The 19509-nt window shown below is 40.7% G+C and overlaps 1 protein-coding gene across 7 annotated transcripts; it reads left to right on the forward strand.

Annotated features, from left to right (window-relative positions):
• The first annotated feature begins 1411 nt into the window (after positions 1-1411).
• On the forward strand, positions 1412-19269 carry LOC105564873 (2-oxoglutarate dehydrogenase, mitochondrial). 7 transcript variants are annotated; one of them, XM_012017610.1, is made up of 17 exons: positions 1412-1541; positions 6428-6682; positions 7382-7591; positions 10684-10786; positions 11430-11492; positions 12588-12843; positions 13139-13373; positions 13479-13658; positions 13913-14093; positions 14170-14450; positions 14523-14751; positions 14888-15166; positions 15359-15537; positions 15765-16199; positions 16343-16497; positions 16811-16948; positions 17336-19269. In XM_012017610.1, exons 2-17 carry the CDS (start codon positions 6434-6436, stop codon positions 17433-17435), a joined length of 3273 nt encoding a protein of 1090 aa, XP_011873000.1. In that variant the 5' UTR covers positions 1412-1541; positions 6428-6433; the 3' UTR covers positions 17436-19269. The 7 variants fall into 7 exon arrangements, with proteins under 7 accessions (XP_011873000.1, XP_011873003.1, XP_011873005.1 ...); XM_012017612.1 differs by lacking the exon at positions 1412-1541 and adding an exon at positions 1928-1989; XM_012017611.1 differs by lacking the exon at positions 1412-1541 and adding an exon at positions 4030-4236.
• The last annotated feature ends 240 nt before the right edge of the window (positions 19270-19509 follow it).

The raw sequence follows: 19509 nt of genomic DNA on the forward strand, positions 1-19509 counted from the left end.
CGATAATACTTCTTAGCGCGATGTTCGGTCTGCTTTCCGTTTCGTTTAATTTGTATAATTGCATTTCGGATTGATTGTTCAGAAGTGAAGCTGAAAAGCAAAATTATGACAGGATATATAGAAAGCTTAAAAAAATAAGTTGCTAACAAGAGTCAAAGTCCACTCTAGGTTTTTTCGTATTCATTTCTCAAGATTTTATTCTTCATTGAAACAATTACCAAAAGTCCCGCTCGTATCGTTTTGAATATTCATGTTGGTTACATCAAATTCTTGTCAAGTTTCATAATTTTTCCTTTGCATTTACTGCATTTACAATTTAATGTGCATTGTTCGACATTAAATTACACTGTCTTTTTTCGTTGCAAAAAGGATAATTTGTTCTTCACAAAACGCATATACAAAATAGACATGTAAAAATCACTCGTAGGTTACAGTTATACAACACGGTGGACGATCACATCCTTCTCTTGTTGCGGACGCATCTTTCTTTGTTTTGAAATATTCACACACGGGGACAAATTCAATAGGGCCGGTTTCACCAAATGCCGCTTAACTTCAACCTTAGTTTAATTCGCTTAGGCCCGGTTTCACCAACGTCTCTTAACTTTAATCTTAGTTTAATTCGTTCGTTGTCTCTTGCCACCTGTTACTTCAGAAAGAGACAAACTTGAATTAAACTAAGATTAAAGTTAAGTGACGTTTGGTGACACCGGGCCTTAAGTTAAATATGTTTGTTCCTTTCTAAAGTAACAGTTGGAAAGAACGAATTAAACTAAACTTAAAGTTAAGCGACGTTGGTGGAACCAGGCCTTACGCAATTCGACAATGGAGGCGCGAGACACTTTAAAGTTTCGCCATTTCGATGTTGCGACGATAATCCAGATAGAATCCACATACTTCTCGAAATTGTATCAAAGAAAGTGCCACGTTAACAGTCGACAAAATCTAAACCGTCTAAAAATTGAATCTGCCAATTTATTCGTTCAATCGCGATTTCTTTTTCGTCACAATGCCCCAATTAAACTGAAATTACATCGAGATACAGGGCGACCCCGATCAAACTCTAATTACTTCAATCGGGATTAATTCAACTGGCGGAATCATTTAAAGCAAAGCCTCTATCTAGTAAAAGTATCTTCCGTTCTTCGTCGCCTTGGATCTAATCTTCTCTCCCATGTCAAATAATAAGAAAGTAATCATTCTATTTGCGTTGACAAACAATATGGATACTACTCGAAAACTTAAGCATCAATTAAACCAATCGGCAGTTGATCGAGCGCGCTCATGGGACTCGAGATGCTTTTCGCGGTCAAGTTTCAAACTTCGGGTATTCTCGGCCAATTTCGCGCGCTTTCGTCACGCGCTCGGCCCCCGCCGCCAGGTCGCGCTCGGCTCGCGCGCCTCTCGCGCGAGAGCGGTATTTTAGGGGCGCGTTCGTTCAGAGTGCGACGACGACTGCAGCGAGCGGTGAGTGGTGAGAGCGAGCAGTGGCGAGCAGCAAATGGTGGACGGTGTGTGACGCTCGTTGCGTTTAACATCAGGTAGGCTGAGTTCCCCCCCCCCGGCTCGCGGGAGCCGACGACGTCGCGCCGCGTCCCCGACGGCCGTCGTCGGCGACCGTCGCGTCGATCGACCGACCGGCGACGGTCGGAGATTGCGCTTGTCAGTTACGTAAAAATCCGCCGCGGACCGAAAATAGTCACCTGACTCCGCGGTACGTACGCGGTAGCACCCTCCCCCTCCTTCCCCCTTTCCCGCTCGACCTCGTCGCGCGGTCTTATCGAGAGGGGGCGGGGAAGAAGGAGAGAAAGAGACACCCGCGATAAGAGAATCCGACCCCCCTCGTGACGAAATCCAAACCGCCGGAGCCGTCAGTCTCGCGCGACGGGGAAGGCGTGGGCGAGTTTGTGGGCTCGTAGGTTAAGGTGCACGCCTGTGGAGCGTCAAGACGGCGAAGTCTCCTCCCCTGCTCCCCTCTTCGTCTCCGCGGTAAGGATTGTGAATCACCGGCGCTTTCCGCGAATTGTTAGAACTTCAATAGGCGTTAAAGGCCTGTTGGCGGTCTCGTTAGCGACTCGTTAGCGCGTCGCTCCCCGCCGGTTTATTCGATCGGGGGTCGCGTGCACTTCGCGCGTCCGCTTCCCCCGACTCGCCTCCTCCCGAGGCTGCCGATGGTCGTTCGGTCGTTCCGCGGCCTCGGCGTGGCCGTCGCACAAGTTTTTCCAGCGTGTCGATCGACGACGCTTTAGGGAGCATCTAGAGTATTCGACAACTTTTCCAGCCGGACAAGCACGCTTGACAAGTACGGTGGTACGCTTTGCCCTTCCTCGTCGACGACTTCCTTCCGCGCGTTTGACTGTGATGGCGAAAAAAGGGGCACGAAAGCTCGTCTCGTCCGCCTCGCCGTCGTCGTAAAAACCGGAGCGGTTCTGGAAGGATCGACCGGAAGAGAAGGGAAAGCGCGGCAAGCGTAGACACGTGCTGCCAGGAGAAACGTGATGACACGTGGTCTCGTCGTTTCTCGCAACTCCCCTCTTTCTATTTCAAAGATCCCGATGTATCTAGCTGTTTCTGGTTACGAGTGGTATCGGAGGCATTGCGTTTGTCCGTATTCACCCTTTTTTCCGCTCATTTTGATTCGAGCGGATCGTTTAGCTGGAAAAGATAAACGTGCAATCGCGATCCGCGCGATAAACGATCTCCGTTGACGGTAAAGCGCGGAATTTTCATTTGTAATTCAATGCGAGCTCAATTGTACACGGTTTGTCGAGCGAACGTGTTACGCTCTTGTGATTTTTAGTAAAAAGTGAAGGGTGATAGGAATTTGATAAACATACGTCTATGGCAGTTGCAGATTTTTCGATGCTACTCTCACTCGCTCCGCGTAAATTGTTCGCGTGCCAGTGGCCTATTTAATTTAACTGCGTACAATTTTGCAGCTTTTCATTTCATTGAATAGAAAGAAAGAACGTCAGGAAAGCACAGAAGGACAAAAGTATAGATTAACATGATCTTTCACATTCTTTTCCGTACGATGCCTAAAGTAAGTATTCATTCTTGGAACACGCGAGTAAAAGTACAAGAGAATTTTTTGAACATGTCGGAGGATAAACTCTCGACGACAGTATTTCATTCATTTAGGTATTGCATTTATTGTTCCTATTTGTAATCAAGTTTTTACATTGTTAAGTATTTGTGACACCAACTATTACTTTTTGATCCTAGCCTCACCGAGGACGGCCCGAAAATGGCTCGAAACGTTTGGATATTAATTAGGCGATGAAAAAGTTCCACGTTGGATAATTTCGCACGGACACCTGCGGTTGGCTCGCACTTGGCCCTTTCTCCCTACCTTACTAATGCCGGCATTCTACATCTAGGGATGAGCCTACTTGTGGCTCATCCGAGTGAGCAAATATACGGACAAAGATCGACTGAGACCGTTTATGGACTGCGGTGGCATTTCTACGTAACAAGACGGTTAAAAATCATAGTGAAATCATACAGAAACCGTTACAATTACTTACAATTAGGGCCAGTTTCACAAACGTCAGTTAACAGCTAACTGAAGGTTAACTGATTCTCTGTCTCTTCTTGGAGAACAAGATAGAAAAAGATAGGGACTTGACTGAACCCTCGTCAACGGTTAACCGACGTTTGTGAAACTGGCCCGAAAAGTAACGACATTCGTTGTTTCGTGAAGCGCGATTTCTTTTTTATCTGTCGCAACGTCAGGTGTTTCCGGCTGATCCAGAATATTTCGAGTTACATGCGTGTAACATTTGCCGCGAAAAAGTATCCCGATCGCGTCTTTCGCCGGCGAAATTATCAATAAACTCGCTACGTAATTGCTGATGCTTTACGCTGCTACACGCGCACACGAAGTTCACTCGAGTAACGGCGCGGCCGCGTTCTCGGGGACCGACGGTTTTCGCATCTGCATTTCTGACGTGAGCGCGACAGCCCAGGTATTCCCCACCTCCCGCCGCCGCGGGATCTCGCGGAGGCTCTTTTACGACCTACGTAATGAGGAGACGGGGAGAGCCCGGGCGCAGTGTTTCCCGGGTAGTCACGTGTGCGTGAACGAGGCCAGCGATCGCCTCGCAGCGTGCTCGAAGAGCCGTCGGTCGGACTTTGAGTTTCATCCTTCCCGATTGTGTTTTTCTTTTATTTTCTTCCCTCCGTCCACGCTCTTCCGCGTCTACTTGGGCGTCGAGTAAAGGAAGCAGGCTCGAGGTAAATGCGGCGCTAAAATCTGTACTTTGTAAGGACGCGGCGGCCCGTGGAGAAAAAGCGGCACCGACTCGATGGCCTTCGTCGCTTTACCGCCTGATTTTGTTGCACTGTTTGAAGTGAAAGGGAAATGTCGATTATCTGTAAGATTTTTTCTACTTGCTCTGTCTCGTTACTCGCCTTATCGGACCTCGCAATCTTATCTGCGGAGAAAGGGGCACGTAAGTGACGCCAGATGTTTCCGCCTCCGAAATTGCGTCAATTGAGAGGCGGGGTCTAGTTCGGTTTTGCCGCTTGTCAGATAAATAATGACTAATAATCGCCAATTTTGTCGAGATATTGAAATTTGTTCTCAAAGTCGATATGTGAATATTTTAATCAAATTGAATTCAGATGTGCCCATAAATATTGAGCGGATATTCTATAAATATTCAACAGTTTTAATTAAAGCTGTCCACTGTCTGACCGGTAAGACTTTTCGTTTGACGCACTGAAAAAAATTTCTGGTTGAATATGGACGAATCAGATAATTCCTTTAGGATTTACCAGAATTCCTGTAATCCTACAGAAATTCTGGTAAATCCTAAAGGAATTATCTGATTCGTCCATATTCAACCAGAAATTTTTTTCAGTGCGAAAATCCTCTTTTTTTTTACGTTAAGAAGAAAAGCAATGCTTCGAGTGCTTTATCTTGGAATATTGTGCGCGTTTCTGGCAGACAGAATGACGTCTACCGGGGCTTATCTGGATTCCGTGAAGTCTCGACAGTGCAAACTTTAGTGGCTGTACTATGCTTTTTAGCCTTTGCTCCGATTTTTAAAGGTAGCACCTCGGGCAGCATTTTGCGAATAACCGTAAGTGCGTCCGCGTAAGAATGTTTCGTATGTGAAACAGCATGTAAAATGCTATTTTGTATTTATACCGATGTCCACACGTCCTCTCGAATGATATTTAGAAAATGTTTTTTTCGCCGCTTTCTGTGAAACGTTTGTCATGTATTTTTTTCTCGAGCAACGTTACGCAATCTGGAAACCGGCCAGTTCTTAAAAATAGAGCGGTAACGCCTCAATATTCATGGTACATAGATTTATCAAAAGCGGAACACAGAAACTTCGTAATACATAAATATTAGTCGATCGAGCATATATTAATGATAAAAATGAACACCGCAAATAATTTCATGTAGCAATCCTTTTTTAGTAATCTTTTATAATGACCTTTCCGCGAAATTATACAATAATTGCGTGTCATCTGTTGAACGATAAGCCCGTGAATGTCGGCCACGTATTTATTGCAAATTTGACGCAATTATGTCTCCACACGCTAAGATGCGACGTAACGAATTCTATGAAAACACATCTATATTGACCGGGGTTTTATTTAACCTGTGCACAAACAAGCACGGACATATACATGTATATTGCAACATGTAAGAATGCCTAGATATATCGGTCGTGCTTACACAATTGCAAAATGCGCCTTTGATGTTTCCTCCCCGATTCTTAGTAATCAATGGATATGACTTGGCAGGCAAAGTCTAGAAATTCAGTGATGCAACGGGGACAATGATAAGGCGACAGACTGGCAAATAAGACCAGACAAATCAAATCATACGTGGCGAGAGATTAGCTTATTAGCGTGTATTGCCGCTACGCTTATCAAAGTTTACGTTCTCATTGAGGCCTCGGTGTGCGTGGCACCTAACACACTCGATTTAAATGCAAGCCGATCCTCGGACGGCGCACTTCATCACTCAGGCATTTAAATGGCGTATAATAATTAAATATTAAACAAGCCTTATCGGTAACTATATGATGCGCAGTTTCGGTAGCTCGTTTACGTCTCTGCCGTATCGGTACTATACGGCCAAGTTATTCCATACGAGACGAAATGAGGCGACGAGTGACTTCCCGTGTCTAGCTCAGTAGGGAGAGCATTCGCCCGGAAGGTTCGAGTCCTGGGGGCTCGAATCTTTTCTTCTAGCGTGAACTCGGGGAAAAATTTCATTGAGCCATTTCACTCTTCGTCAATGAAATTTTGCACCTTTCGCGAATTCACGCTCGAGGAAAGGATTCATGATCGAGCTTCTGGTCCAGCCCATTGACTTTTCTCGTCGAGAATTGATAAGTGGCGCGACTTAGCTCTTACCTCCTCGAAGATATACAGCCTTACTTATTACTACGAACTGTTCCAGGTCAAAATGTATAAGGCAAGGACGATATTCAGCACGCTGGCCCCCTTGGCGCCGCGCGTATGCGGACCGGAGAGATACGCGTCCTGGGTGGTCCGCAGTCACCCGTTGACCAGGACCAGCCAGGTGATTTTCACGGAGCCGGCGCGCAGGTACAACAGCCGGGCGGCAACCGAGCCCTTCCTCAACGGCAGCTCCAGCAACTACGTCGAGGAGATGTATAACGCGTGGCTGCAAGATCCCAACAGCGTTCACGTGGTAAGTAAAGTCAACGATACTATTTTTTTCCTACTGGATCGCTTGCGAGAGCCAATAAGGATGCAGCAGAGTTTTAGATCAGGTGACCTAAGGCTAAATCCTGACTGGCTCTCGCAAGCAGTCCAGTAGGAAAAATAGTATCGTGTGCCGTTGACTGAAATCTAAAATGTATCGCAAGCATACAAGTCAGAGTTAAATGTATCTTTCCGGACTTAGGCATTAATTATATTGACTTTAATTGTATTTGTATTGTAGAAATACCAAATTGCGAATTTTAATGCATTGACGTAGACTGTGTTTGTATTATTAAATTGTTACGCTCCACAGTCCTTATTATATAAGATCGGTTCTTACGAGCCTCTTGATTCTTAAGCCAACGGCACACGATATTATTTTTCCCGAGTTTTCGATCAGTGACTCAAAGCTGAATCCTGATTGGCTCTCGTAAGCACTCCAGTAGGAAAAATAGTATCGTGTGCCGTTGGCTTTATTTACCTTGATTTTCAATCTAAGTGCGTGTCCTTGTACAAACTTTTGAAGTCAATTTCTCACCACAGGAGAGCCTTAAAGTCCGTTGAAAAGATAAAGAGGACGTACATCCATTGTTTTCTCTCATGAAAGTTATTTGATCGTGCCGTTTATTTATATTATAGATGGAAAGATTTTCCTTAAATTTATTTCACCTTTGTTTATTCGTAGTCATGGGATTCCTTCTTTCGAAACAGCACCGCTGGAGCTGCCCCGGGATTCGCGTATCAGGCACCACCCTCCCTCGCTCCAAGTTACAACCAGGTGCCACTCGGAGCGTTGTTGCCCCTAGGCGGCGGGACGCAGCTCGGCCAGGCGCCGGTTAATGAAAAAATTATTGATGACCACCTTGCGGTGCAGGCTATTATTCGTTCTTATCAGGTATGTTATCGGAATTTCGTTTGCTTTTTATCCCCGCGGTAACGAATTTCAACGTGCTCTGTTCTTGCAAACAAGTATCTCGCGCATGACAATTTCATGTGTGACATCATACATTAATTCATGCAATTTTACGAAAGATATTTAAGTGATAACAGCTCCTAGTCACTGCCGTTCGTGTTACCTTGTTTGCAAGAAACGATTGCTTCGTTCAGTGTATAATTTACTTTAGGTAACGAAATGAGTAATTAAATGCAACAAAAGTTGCTTTATCGATATTGCTTCCATGGTGATACCTTAGTTATATAAAAATACTACTTTCCAGTAATTTTCTGCTCCTGTCTCTATTATCTATTAAAGATGTAATATTGTAATACTCTATTTGATCACTATATAACATGTCTAATGTATTGAAGATGGAGCCTGGGGAAATCCGCTTTTGAAGCATACTAAGTTGCCCCATTAAAACCTGCATGAATAAGAATCTGTCTTATTTTAATAGCGAAATGTCAAAGATATATTGTCACGTATTTAAAATGTCTTAAAAAAAAACTTTAATGCAATGAGAAAATTTTACAAATTCCCAGCTCTCTGTCATTTTCGAAACAGATGCGACTATATTGTACTCTACGTTTTGAGATTTCTATTCATATATTATGGAAATAGCTGTCGTGGCATGCATCGATAAGCGTACATACATCAATATGTATATATGTATGCATGTAAATTCCACCGTACGAAATATTTTTGAATCTTTTGTGTCCCAGTTTCATTCATATGGAATAAGAATATCTTTCGTGGTGCAGGTAATACACACGTGATGCATTGATTAGAATTTATGTCCATATACTGTGTGCAATATAAACTTTATGCACAGTGAATACATCAAAGTGAGTCTGGGACACAAAATATTGTACATTCTGTTTAACTGTTAGGGGCTATCATGTGTGTTTCCAAATTTTCTGACATCATGTTTGTCTCATGTGCTGTCAACACATGATTATACGATAAGTGCGTCAAGTACAAACAGCAAACATTACATAATAGCCTCATTTTGGTATGATTACACTAGTGGCTCACTGCGTCTTCTATCTCAAGCATGTCTTGCATCTCCATATTATTTCCAACCAAAATAATAGTCGGATTTTCCAAATTGTGACGCTTTATGCCCCGATCTATTGACCCTTTTCTCAATATATCAGATACTCTTATCGTGGAAGAAGCAGCAGCACACTATTCTAATTATTTCATTAAAACGGTAGTTGTTTATTAAGTTACAGCAGTGCTTCTATTTTGTTTTGATTGCAATTAAATTATAATCGCGTGAGAAACGAAAGAGAATCCATTTCTTTTCATTGTCGTAATAGACGTTAATTTTTTGTACATGATGTGTTACAAGTATCAGAGCATATAAGTGGAATATTTGTTTGCCAAATTATCTGTGTGTAGCCGCCATATGATCTGTATTGCTTCCTTTTTTCTTGATTGTTATTACATGTACAGTAATGTGTAGTTTGCGAGAATAGACACAGTTTATATAAATGTGAGGTTTTTTCGGGATTATCCGTTGGCGTACAGGCCCGAGGTCACTTAGTTGCTGATCTGGACCCGCTGGGCATTATGCAAACAGACCTGATACACACGCATTATGCAGCTCGCAAGGGGTCTCCAGAGCAAGTGCTGCGACAGTATATGCTTGGTAAGGCTTTTCTTCCAAAGCATTTAAAGCGGGCTTTTGTTTTTCAAATATGCCATCTTCTCGCCATACGTGCCATACGTTTGAAGGTGTATGAGAATCGCATTGTACCGGTTTGGAGTATGTGGTGAAGTATAAATGCGTATGTAGAGTCAAATTGCCCGGCACATTTACTGCAACTTCATTCAAAACATCTCTTTTTCAATGTGCATTCAGTATTATCATTTCACGTAATCATCTTTGCATATTAACATTTTACCTATATTTTGCTAAAAGTGTTCTTCTACTTCTGCATAAACTTCCGAGCGTCTTTTGAAGAAGCAGTTACGAAAATTGTTTGCAATTTTCGATGGCGCAATTTTAAAACAATCTTAATGATTATCCGCTCTACAACGTATGGAACGTATTTTCAAAGTTCTGTTGAAGTAATATCTTTATAAATTTGAGTAAGAACTTTATTATTTTTTTATATATATTGTTGGAAATTTTACTTTTTTAGTTTCTTTGGTTTTTTTACCTCGGTTTTTTTACCTTGAAAATATCTTATAATTATTTCTAACGGTAGTTGGAAAGGATTGTGTGTATAAAGACTAAATATTATGTACTGCAGAGGGAAGGTATTTAACGAGCCTTGTATTGTGACAAACTTACACTGATACTGAAAATGTTTGAGAGAGCATTGTATTTCATTTTGGGAATCACATAGAAATGATACGCCCCATCTTTTCATAATGATCGATGACTCAATCGGACTTTGTAATCTGAATGTCCATGTACATGCAGGCATTGCCGAGTACGACACACTTATCATTATGCATTCATCGCGTTTATATTTGACAGAGAGTAAAAATAGACAAATATATACGTACATTGCCCGATAATATGCGAGTAAAATGTTGGAGGTAAGAACAAGGAAATATTCCTGCTGACTCTTTGCACGATTTGTTTATGTTATTGTGTGTATTGCTTTTGGACACCTGCATACGTTTTTCGTCTAGCATGCTCGTCCTTATGAAATTACACATAACTAACACCCCGCGCGCGATTATTTTTCCTTGTACGAGTCGCGATAAGAAAGAGGACACTTTAATTAATAAAGCAATATAACGCATTAATAATAGGGAAGCTAAGGAGCAGATAACCCAAATGTTAGAAAAGACAATAGCTTCATATCTTAATATGCGTACTTAATGTCAATTACTGTGACATGATGTTTTTTTTTAAGAGCACAACGATAACTTGCATCAAACGCTATGTATTTATCTTTGTCGTGATGCACCTGTTTTTTGAAAGAGCATAACATCAAGCACAGTAATTTATATTTTTGACTAAATATACTTAAATGAAATGAGACTTTGAAAACTATTTAGTTCGCATCAATGTGGCATTAAATTGACAGATCCGTGGCCATCATATCGCTAAATTGGATCCACTCGGCATCAACAGCGCTGATCTCGATGATAGACATCCGCAAGAATTACTCTATACGCATTATTCATTTGGTAAGCTTAATTAAACGTGTCTCTGCGTAAAATAGAAAAGAATATACTGTAAATTGACTCTCGAACAAAAGTGCATCACTGATTGCATTTGAAAACTCGATACTAATCGATAACGCAATCGTGTATATCTTCGAGTATTAATTTTCCGTAAAAACTTGCAGGCTACCATTGCACAAAACTCTGTTTAATTTTTTCTCTCGTGTTTAATTTGAGGATAAATGAATATTTCAATCTTCCAAGTACTTTATACACATGGAAACATGTAAAGTTTTGCTTCATGTTGTTAATTCATCACATCAGTAATTCAGTTTATCGCTTAACTCTTTCAGTACAGCACTTTTTTCCGTAACTCTACTTATTTTTTATTCTCTTTATCTCGTGAGCATAGCTGTTGTTTTGGTATGACCAGTACCGACAAATATATCATTGAAAGATAAGATGTGCAACACGTTTAATTATTAATCTAATCTAAAATAAATTAATATAATCAGAGATCTAGATCTATTGATTAATTTGTTAAATTTCTTGATTCGTTTTATTACGAGCAAGTATGAGCTGAATGCGGCAGGTAATGAGTAAAGAAGCCGAAGCTTTGGGGATCAGTATGCGATCCGATTGTTGAGTTTAAGTCTAATGTCCACAGGGAAGAGACCACGCACTACTTTCTCGCAGGAACTCCGATACCGAGTAGCTGTCCTAATGAAAAGTATGTAGTAACCGGCGCCCAAATCGGGGAAAGCTCTCTTACTTGCGCTAGTATATTGGGAGGCACTGGTTTATTTTGGGTTTGCACTGAATCAAATAGTTTTCAACCGAAAGCCTGTATACAGGTGCTTGGGTTCTTCTGCGTAAAACTTGTATCTCGACCTTGTAAAACGATATTTACAGGCAACAGGTAGTTTTCAAATGTCTTCCGTGGAGGAATTAGAGGAGGGACATCTGAGTATCGACGTGACAAAAGTTTTAATACAATAAACCATAGATGTAGATGTGAAACTTGACAAGAAAGAACTGGTTTTTGTGTTCCTCTTTTATTTTCTCTCTCTGTTAAATCAAAGTGTTGCGTATATTATCTCTGACAATTTTCTAACGTGTATTTCTTTCCTTTTATCTATGTTGTGTTTCTCTCACCGCATTTTATACTGTCTTATTTGCTGTATATTTTCCATTATATCTTCCTAGTTTGTTTTTGAAATATTTTCAAATGGTTGGTTCAATGGTGGTTGTTGTTTGAACTAACGATGCTTTACTTAAGCTCACAGCTTTTCTTCTGCATCAAAGGACCTTATTTTTCTTTCAGTTCGGTATTTGTTTGCACTGTCGTGCGTATAGTGATATGTTGTGACCATCAGTATCCTCACATCTCTTACAAAAATATACTGCATGTTCGTTTCAGATATTTTGCAACGTGTGAATATTATATCTATTATTAAAGAAACATACAGATGCAATGTATATTCAATATGATTTCTGAAATTAAAAGTAACTATTAGATCTTGTACTAAAAGAAAGTAACAGTGCTGTTGAAAGTAGACTTTTAAGATGTTACGTAGAAGGTACATTTTCAGTATCAGTTTCCAATAGAAAAATTAATGAAACGAAAAATATACATATTCCAACAGTTCAACTTACATACAATTTTGTTTACGTTTAATGGATTATTTTATATTAAATATGATTGCGCGATGTATTAAATATATCTTAAGTGTGTATAAGTATATAAAAGTTGTGAGCAATAGCTCTTTGCTTGTAAGTGCTTGGAGTACTTGAAAATGTTTTTCATTCCAAATACTTAATACAGAGGAATCGGACATGGATCGTGTTTTCAAATTGCCATCCACCACGTTTATCGGCGGCAAGGAGAAATCATTGCCGTTGCGTGAGATCCTGAAGCGGCTCGAGGCCGCTTACTGCGGTCACATCGGTGTTGAGTTCATGTTCATCAACTCCTTGGAGCAATGCAATTGGATCAGGCAGAAGATGGAAACGCCCGGAATTATGGAAGTAACAAATGACGAGAAGAGGCTCATTTTAGCCAGATTGACACGTGCAACTGGGTAAAAGCACCGGCGCTAATCTAATATCTAAATTAAAGAAAGAACATGCTGACTTTGAAGTTAGAAATTTTCAAGAAAATCAAAGTCTTGTACTTTTCTTGTTTTCTTACATTTTAATCTTCTTTGTTATGTCATTTATACTTATAGTTCTTCTAAAATACTTAAAAATATTATAATAATTGACATATGAGCATGGCAAAGTATGTATTATACATTCATACTCTCTGTTCCTCACGTATTCGTTTTGTGTCTAAGAAATGTAACTAGCAAATGGGTTTTTTTATTTGAATTACAGATTCGAGGCATTTTTGGCGCGCAAGTGGTCCTCGGAGAAGAGATTCGGCTTGGAGGGTTGCGAAATTTTGATTCCAGCGATGAAACAAGTGATTGACAAGTCCACGGAACTAGGAGTCGAGTCGATTGTCATGGGTATGCCACATCGTGGTCGTCTCAATGTTCTTGCTAATGTCTGTCGCAAGCCACTGAGTCAAATTTTCACGCAATTTGCTGCGCTCGAAGCCGCTGACGATGTAAGCATAAAACAAATTGTGCTTTTTAGCTACACAGAAAATGTATTTTGCTACTGCGGCTAGTTCGTCGATCCAAGAATTCCGTTGACCATAAAAGGATTTCAGGGTTCCGGCGACGTAAAGTATCATTTGGGCACGTACATAGAGCGTCTTAATCGAGTGACGAACAAGAACATTCGTCTCGCCGTGGTCGCAAACCCATCGCATTTGGAGGCCGTAGATCCGGTGGTTCAGGGCAAAACACGCGCCGAGCAATTCTACCGTGGCGACGGCGAGGGCAAAAAAGTAAGCGACTGCTATAGAAATGAAATTGTACCTTGGATATCTTTTATAACTAGACCACGTAATATGGCAATGAGCGGTTTAACAAGGAGAAATAATTAAAAAATTTTAATTGCGATTCAAGTCGATTAAATAGTTTATTAAAATGATTAAATATTATTGACTATTCAATAGCGCGTGGTATAATTATACGATCTTGGCTACGTTTATGAATATTAATTCATTTTTACGCGAGAATAACTTTATGTATGTTCTAGGTCATGTCCATTCTTCTTCACGGAGATGCTGCGTTCTGCGGTCAAGGCATTGTCTTCGAGACAATGCATCTATCTGACCTGCCTGATTATACCACTCACGGTACTATTCACATTGTTGTGAATAATCAGATCGGTTTTACTACCGACCCGAGGCATTCACGATCGTCACCGTATTGCACTGGTTGGTATTTACCGATGAAAATCGAGTTTTGTCTTTACTTTCTAATAACATCAATAATCGAGGAATTATTTATCAGATGTGGCCCGAGTGGTGAACGCACCCATCTTCCACGTGAATTCCGACGATCCCGAGGCCGTGATGCACGTGTGCAAAGTAGCGGCGGAATGGAGGGCTACCTTCCACAAGGACGTCGTGATCGATTTGGTCTCCTACAGGCGCAACGGTCACAACGAGATTGACGAGCCGATGTTCACGCAGCCTCTGATGTATCGTAAGATCAAGAATACTCTGTCAGCCCTCGACAAGTATGCCAATTCGCTCCTTGAGAATAGTGTTGTCACGCCTGAAGAAGTTAAGGTGCGAAAATCACATGCAGCATATACTATTTTAGACAATTACTTTTACAATAAAAGCGACGGTCCTTTGCAGGATGTCAAAGACAAATACGAGAAGATCTGCGAGGAGGCATATACCAACGCCAGGCAGGAGACGCATATTAAGTACAAAGACTGGTTGGATTCGCCGTGGTCTGGTTTCTTCGAAGGGAAAGACCCGTTGAAGGTCTCACCCACCGGAATCAAGGAAGACACGCTCGTGCATATTGGAAAGAAATTCTCGTCGCCGCCGCCGAATGCCGCTGAGTTCGTCATTCACAAAGGTGAGCACAGCAGCGTTAGAAAACGATTACGGTAATATCTCTCTCGCTGAAAAAGATATATCAAATAAAAGGGATCAGAAGTAAAATGAAATAAAATTAAAATAAAGACGGTAATTACTTTTTACACGTTTTACAGGTATTGAGCGTATCTTGAAGTCTCGTATGGAAATGATCGAGGCTAGAACCGTCGACTGGGCTCTCGGCGAAGCTATGGCTTTCGGATCTCTTCTCAAGGAAGGTATTCACGTTCGTTTGTCAGGACAGGATGTGGAGAGAGGCACCTTCTCTCACAGGCATCATGTGCTGCATCATCAAACTGTTGATAAAGCGACCTATAGACCACTCTGCTACCTGTATCCTGATCAGGCACCTTACACCGTGTGCAACAGTTCTTTGTCTGAATTCGGCGTTCTCGGTAAGATTGCAGTTTCTATAACTTTCTGATACAATCATCGATACGTTCCCAAATGTATTGACAGTACTAAAAATCTATAGTGTTCGTAATGTAAACTGCAGATTTTTAGTACACTTTAAAACGCATGTGTGTTAAGTGTTCTATAATTTTTGCTGGAGTCCTGTTATTTTAATGATTTTATCATAATTGTAGGATTCGAGCTGGGCTATTCTATGACGAATCCTAACGCGTTGGTATGCTGGGAAGCTCAATTTGGAGACTTTAACAATACGGCGCAATGTATAATCGATCAGTTCATCAGCAGCGGTCAAGCCAAGTGGGTTAGGCAATCCGGTCTCGTCATGCTGCAACCACACGGTCTCGAAGGAATGGTAAATTCACAAATTCAAACTTAAACTTTAATTATTATTCGATATAATTACTTCTTCAAATATGAAACATGAATTTCCGAAACGTGTTATCATTTTACGTTAGACTTTTACAATCTTTAACACTCCAATTAATCTCATATAATAAAACCGCATCCATTGGACGAACCCGACAAGTTATCTTTACATATTATTCCACAATATATTAAATTCGTCTTTTTTATTTGTAGGGTCCCGAGCACTCTAGTGCTCGTCTGGAGCGTTTCCTTCAGATGTCCGCCGATGATCCGGATTACTTCCCGCCGGAGAGCGAGGAGTTCGCGGTCCGGCAGCTGCACGACAGCAACTGGATTGTCGCCAACTGCAGCACGCCGGCCAACTACTTCCACATCCTGCGACGGCAAATCGCGCTGCCGTTCAGGAAACCGTTGATCCTGATGACACCGAAGTCGTTGCTCCGCCACCCAGAGGCTAAGTCTAACTTCGACTTGATGCTGGAGGACACACAGTTCCTCAGAGTGATACCCGAGGAAGGCCCGGCGGCGCAGAATCCCAACGGCGTCAAACGATTACTGTTTTGTTCCGGAAAAGTCTATTATGACTTGAAGAAAGCGCGCACGGAACGAAACACGGATGATAAAATCGCGATCGCAAGAGTGGAACAGGTCAGTCATTATTTTTGAGACAAGTTAATCACATCATATTTGATTAAATTTCTTTAAATTATATAATTATTAAAATAATAAATTTTGTTGTAAAATGAAATTCATTTATATTTCACTGTTTTAATCGATTTGTTTGGTTCTAGATCTCGCCTTTCCCGTACGATCTCGTCAAGAATGAAGCTGCTAAGTATCCCAATGCGGAATTGATATGGTCTCAGGAGGAGCCCAAGAACCAAGGCGCATGGACCTACGTGCAGCCTAGGTTCCACACGGCGCTCAATGGCACCCGAAACGTAGTGTAAGTATAAAACAAACTAAAATAAGATTAAAATGTATGTATGTATGTGTGTGTATGAATGCACCCGTGCTACACTATTTTGCGTTTTATTTCTTATACCTCCAGCTGTTCACACGGCCCACTTTTTTTATTTTGTCGCGACGATGAACGCGACGCGTCAGAATTTGCAATTTATATTCGAATCAATATTTTCTTTTAACTTTCTAAGTTATTCCGAGTTCATAAGTTATATAGGATTGCTTTCTTTTCGTTCTATATGTTTCGTGAAAATAAAATAGAAATGAAATAAAAAAATTTGGGCCGTGTGTTGCAGTGGCGCGTCAGACACAAGTGGTCAAGGGTGGTTTGCCGGTTTGTTTTCGTCGTCTAAACCGACTAAAACCACAACTGTACCAGAGCCGCAATCAACAGAATCAACAGAACCTACTGAACCAAAGCAAAGAACAGTGAGGTAATATTGGCAAGATGGTCAATAGATAATTATTTAATGGAAAATTATTGTAAATCAATTTCCATTTAGGTACAAGCCGTTTATTGGAAGCATCACGAATGAATCACTGAACTATTATTCTTTTTTATGATTAGGTTATAAATTTATTTAATATATATTTAAAATATTGTAACTATACGTTAAAAATGAGTGCAATTAATTGCGCTAATTATATGAACTTACTATTGTTCTTAAACTTACGTTTGCACTTCGAGTCTGTTAAATAGTTTGGAAAATGGCTCTTGCATCAGTAAGACTCGATTGGTATTATCGTAGGGTGTATGTCGTAAATGTGTCAGACTTTAAAAGCAGATTGCATATTTCGAAAAATCCATTCTGATGTTTTAGGTACGCTGGACGTCCCACTGCATCGTCACCCGCCACTGGCAGCAAAATGCAACACCTCAAGGAACTCAAACAACTGCTCGACGACTCCCTTAACTGTTAATGATCCTTATAGCACTACATGTAGTACTGAAAGTTAATTTATTTTTCTTATATCTTAATGTATCCACTACAATTTTGTGTCTTGCTCGACATACACCACAGAACAGATATTACACCGTAGCTGTTTACGATTTCTTCGCAACGACGACTCCTACGTTTAAGTTCGTATGCGCGCACGAATGTTTCACGCTGGCCACTTGAAATGTAGTATTTTTTTCTCCCCAGTGATGCATGTGTTACACATGTACACGATTTCACAGACTGAACTGTGATAGCTTTCAATTAATATTAATTTAATTGAATATCGATTAATTTATGATCTTTTAGCTATACTTACGCTACTGTGCAGCAAGTTATTCATCTACTTGTGTATTTCATTCTTTTATCTACGTATGAATTTTATGCATTTTTCTCTTTAACAAACGACACGGTTTCGCATGTAGGTTTGAATGATATGCATGATATACGCGATTCAATGATGATTTAGATACATGTTAGTTCTACAAGTATATATATTTAAACGAATATAAAAGAAACTTGCTAGTCCATTGATCTACATGAAACATTCGTGCGTCCGTTGTCCTCTGTACTTCAATCCGTTCGTACTTTATTCTAAATTAATTTTGCGAGGTCGGTAAGCTTACAAAAAAAGGGAAAGTATTATTAATTTATGCAATGTTACGCAGTGCGTACATTTTAACGTGTAGCAACAGTCCTGTAGTACACTCCGGGCCGAAGAAACTGTCCATGGTAAAAGGTTACTGAGTACATGGCAAGTTTTTTTTCTAGTAATTTATTTATACGCCATAAGACGGTTGCCAATCACTTTAACTTTTTATCGTTGCTGTATTTTATAAAAAATTAAATGATTGGCGGATTACGCAGCGCGTTCTCGACGCGAAAGTAGTGTGACGTAGCACTAAATCCTTCGAGTTTAGTCTCGCCTCGGCCTCGGTTGTGCTGACACGACGTTAAAAGTGCCAGTAAATAAAAGTGCGTCAAACTCCAATCTTCGATTTGAGTTTGAACTTGAATTCGCGTGTCACGACCGAGGTTCTTAGTGCTACTCCATGGACGGTGTCGACGGATGCAGCTCATTATCAGTAAAGAGTGTTGCGAGTAGAAGATAAATTCGTAATACTTAATAGCGTTTAATCTAATTAATTTTAATAATAATAATTTAGCCGGGAAAGAGCCGCGTGGCTCACGTGGGTCGCGCGCGTAGTGTAGCAAAGGTGCGTAGTATTTAATATTCTTCTATCTGTACCGTTTGAAAGATGGGACGCACGAACGAAGAAATTTTTGAGAAGCTACACCATCCTTGCGCTGATCGGAAAAGAGCGTTGTACGTAAATATTCGTTTTGTATTGTCAGAAAGCGGGTCGGCGTCATCGCCGAGAGCAGTGTCGTTATTTCGCTCGATGCGATACGAAACGATAGTTGTGTGATATCTCTATCGATAGCACGATATTATTGTTAGAGCCAGTTTCACAAACGTTGGTTAACTGTTAACTAGAGTTCAGTCAACTCCCTATCTTTTTCTATCTTATTATATAAAAAGAGACAGAGAATCAATTAACCTTCGGTTAGCAGTTAACCGACGTTTGTAAAACTCGCCCTTAGACAGTTCGACAAAAGCCACCAGTACCTACCTTGTTCCTATCCGTTGTATCGTGCGCGTATTTATAATACAATGATACCGGCGCACGTGTGTGCTTAAAAAGAAAATTTTCTGTCAAACAAAATAGTGCTTAAAAAGTTTCATTTAGCAAACACCGCTGATATTACGCCCGATATTGTAGTATCTTATTGCTGAATTAAATTGTCTCATCGTCTCACGTGTACGATTAATGTTGTCCCCTGCGTATTACTTCGCGTAATAGTTTGTTAAAGTACAGTCGGAAGAAAATGTAACTGTCTACGAATTTTGGAATTTTTTGTTTATAACTTGCGATACGTTAATGCCAGGACCGGGTCTACGATTTTGTGACTCTTATGCCATGATTTTTCAGAGGTCCCCCTATGTTTCCCTAATCAGTAAGCTTGGATAATCATAAATAATTTTTATTACTTTA

This window comes from Vollenhovia emeryi, unplaced genomic scaffold, assembly GCF_000949405.1.
Source record: "Vollenhovia emeryi isolate VEMERY1.0 unplaced genomic scaffold, V.emery_V1.0 DF939159.1, whole genome shotgun sequence".
NCBI classification, from domain to species: domain Eukaryota; kingdom Metazoa; phylum Arthropoda; class Insecta; order Hymenoptera; family Formicidae; genus Vollenhovia; species Vollenhovia emeryi.

Excerpts from the sequence above, each read along its gene's own strand:
- LOC105564873 (XM_012017610.1), top strand. The coding sequence starts at position 6,434 with ATGTATAAGGCAAGGACGATATTCAGCACGCTGGCCCCCTTGGCGCCG. Across the intron at positions 11,493-12,587 it reads AGTAGCTGTCCTAATGAAAA|AGGAATCGGACATGGATCGT; the intron begins GTATGTAGTAAC and ends TACTTAATACAG. Across the intron at positions 14,094-14,169 it reads ATCGTCACCGTATTGCACTG|ATGTGGCCCGAGTGGTGAAC; the intron begins GTTGGTATTTAC and ends ATTATTTATCAG.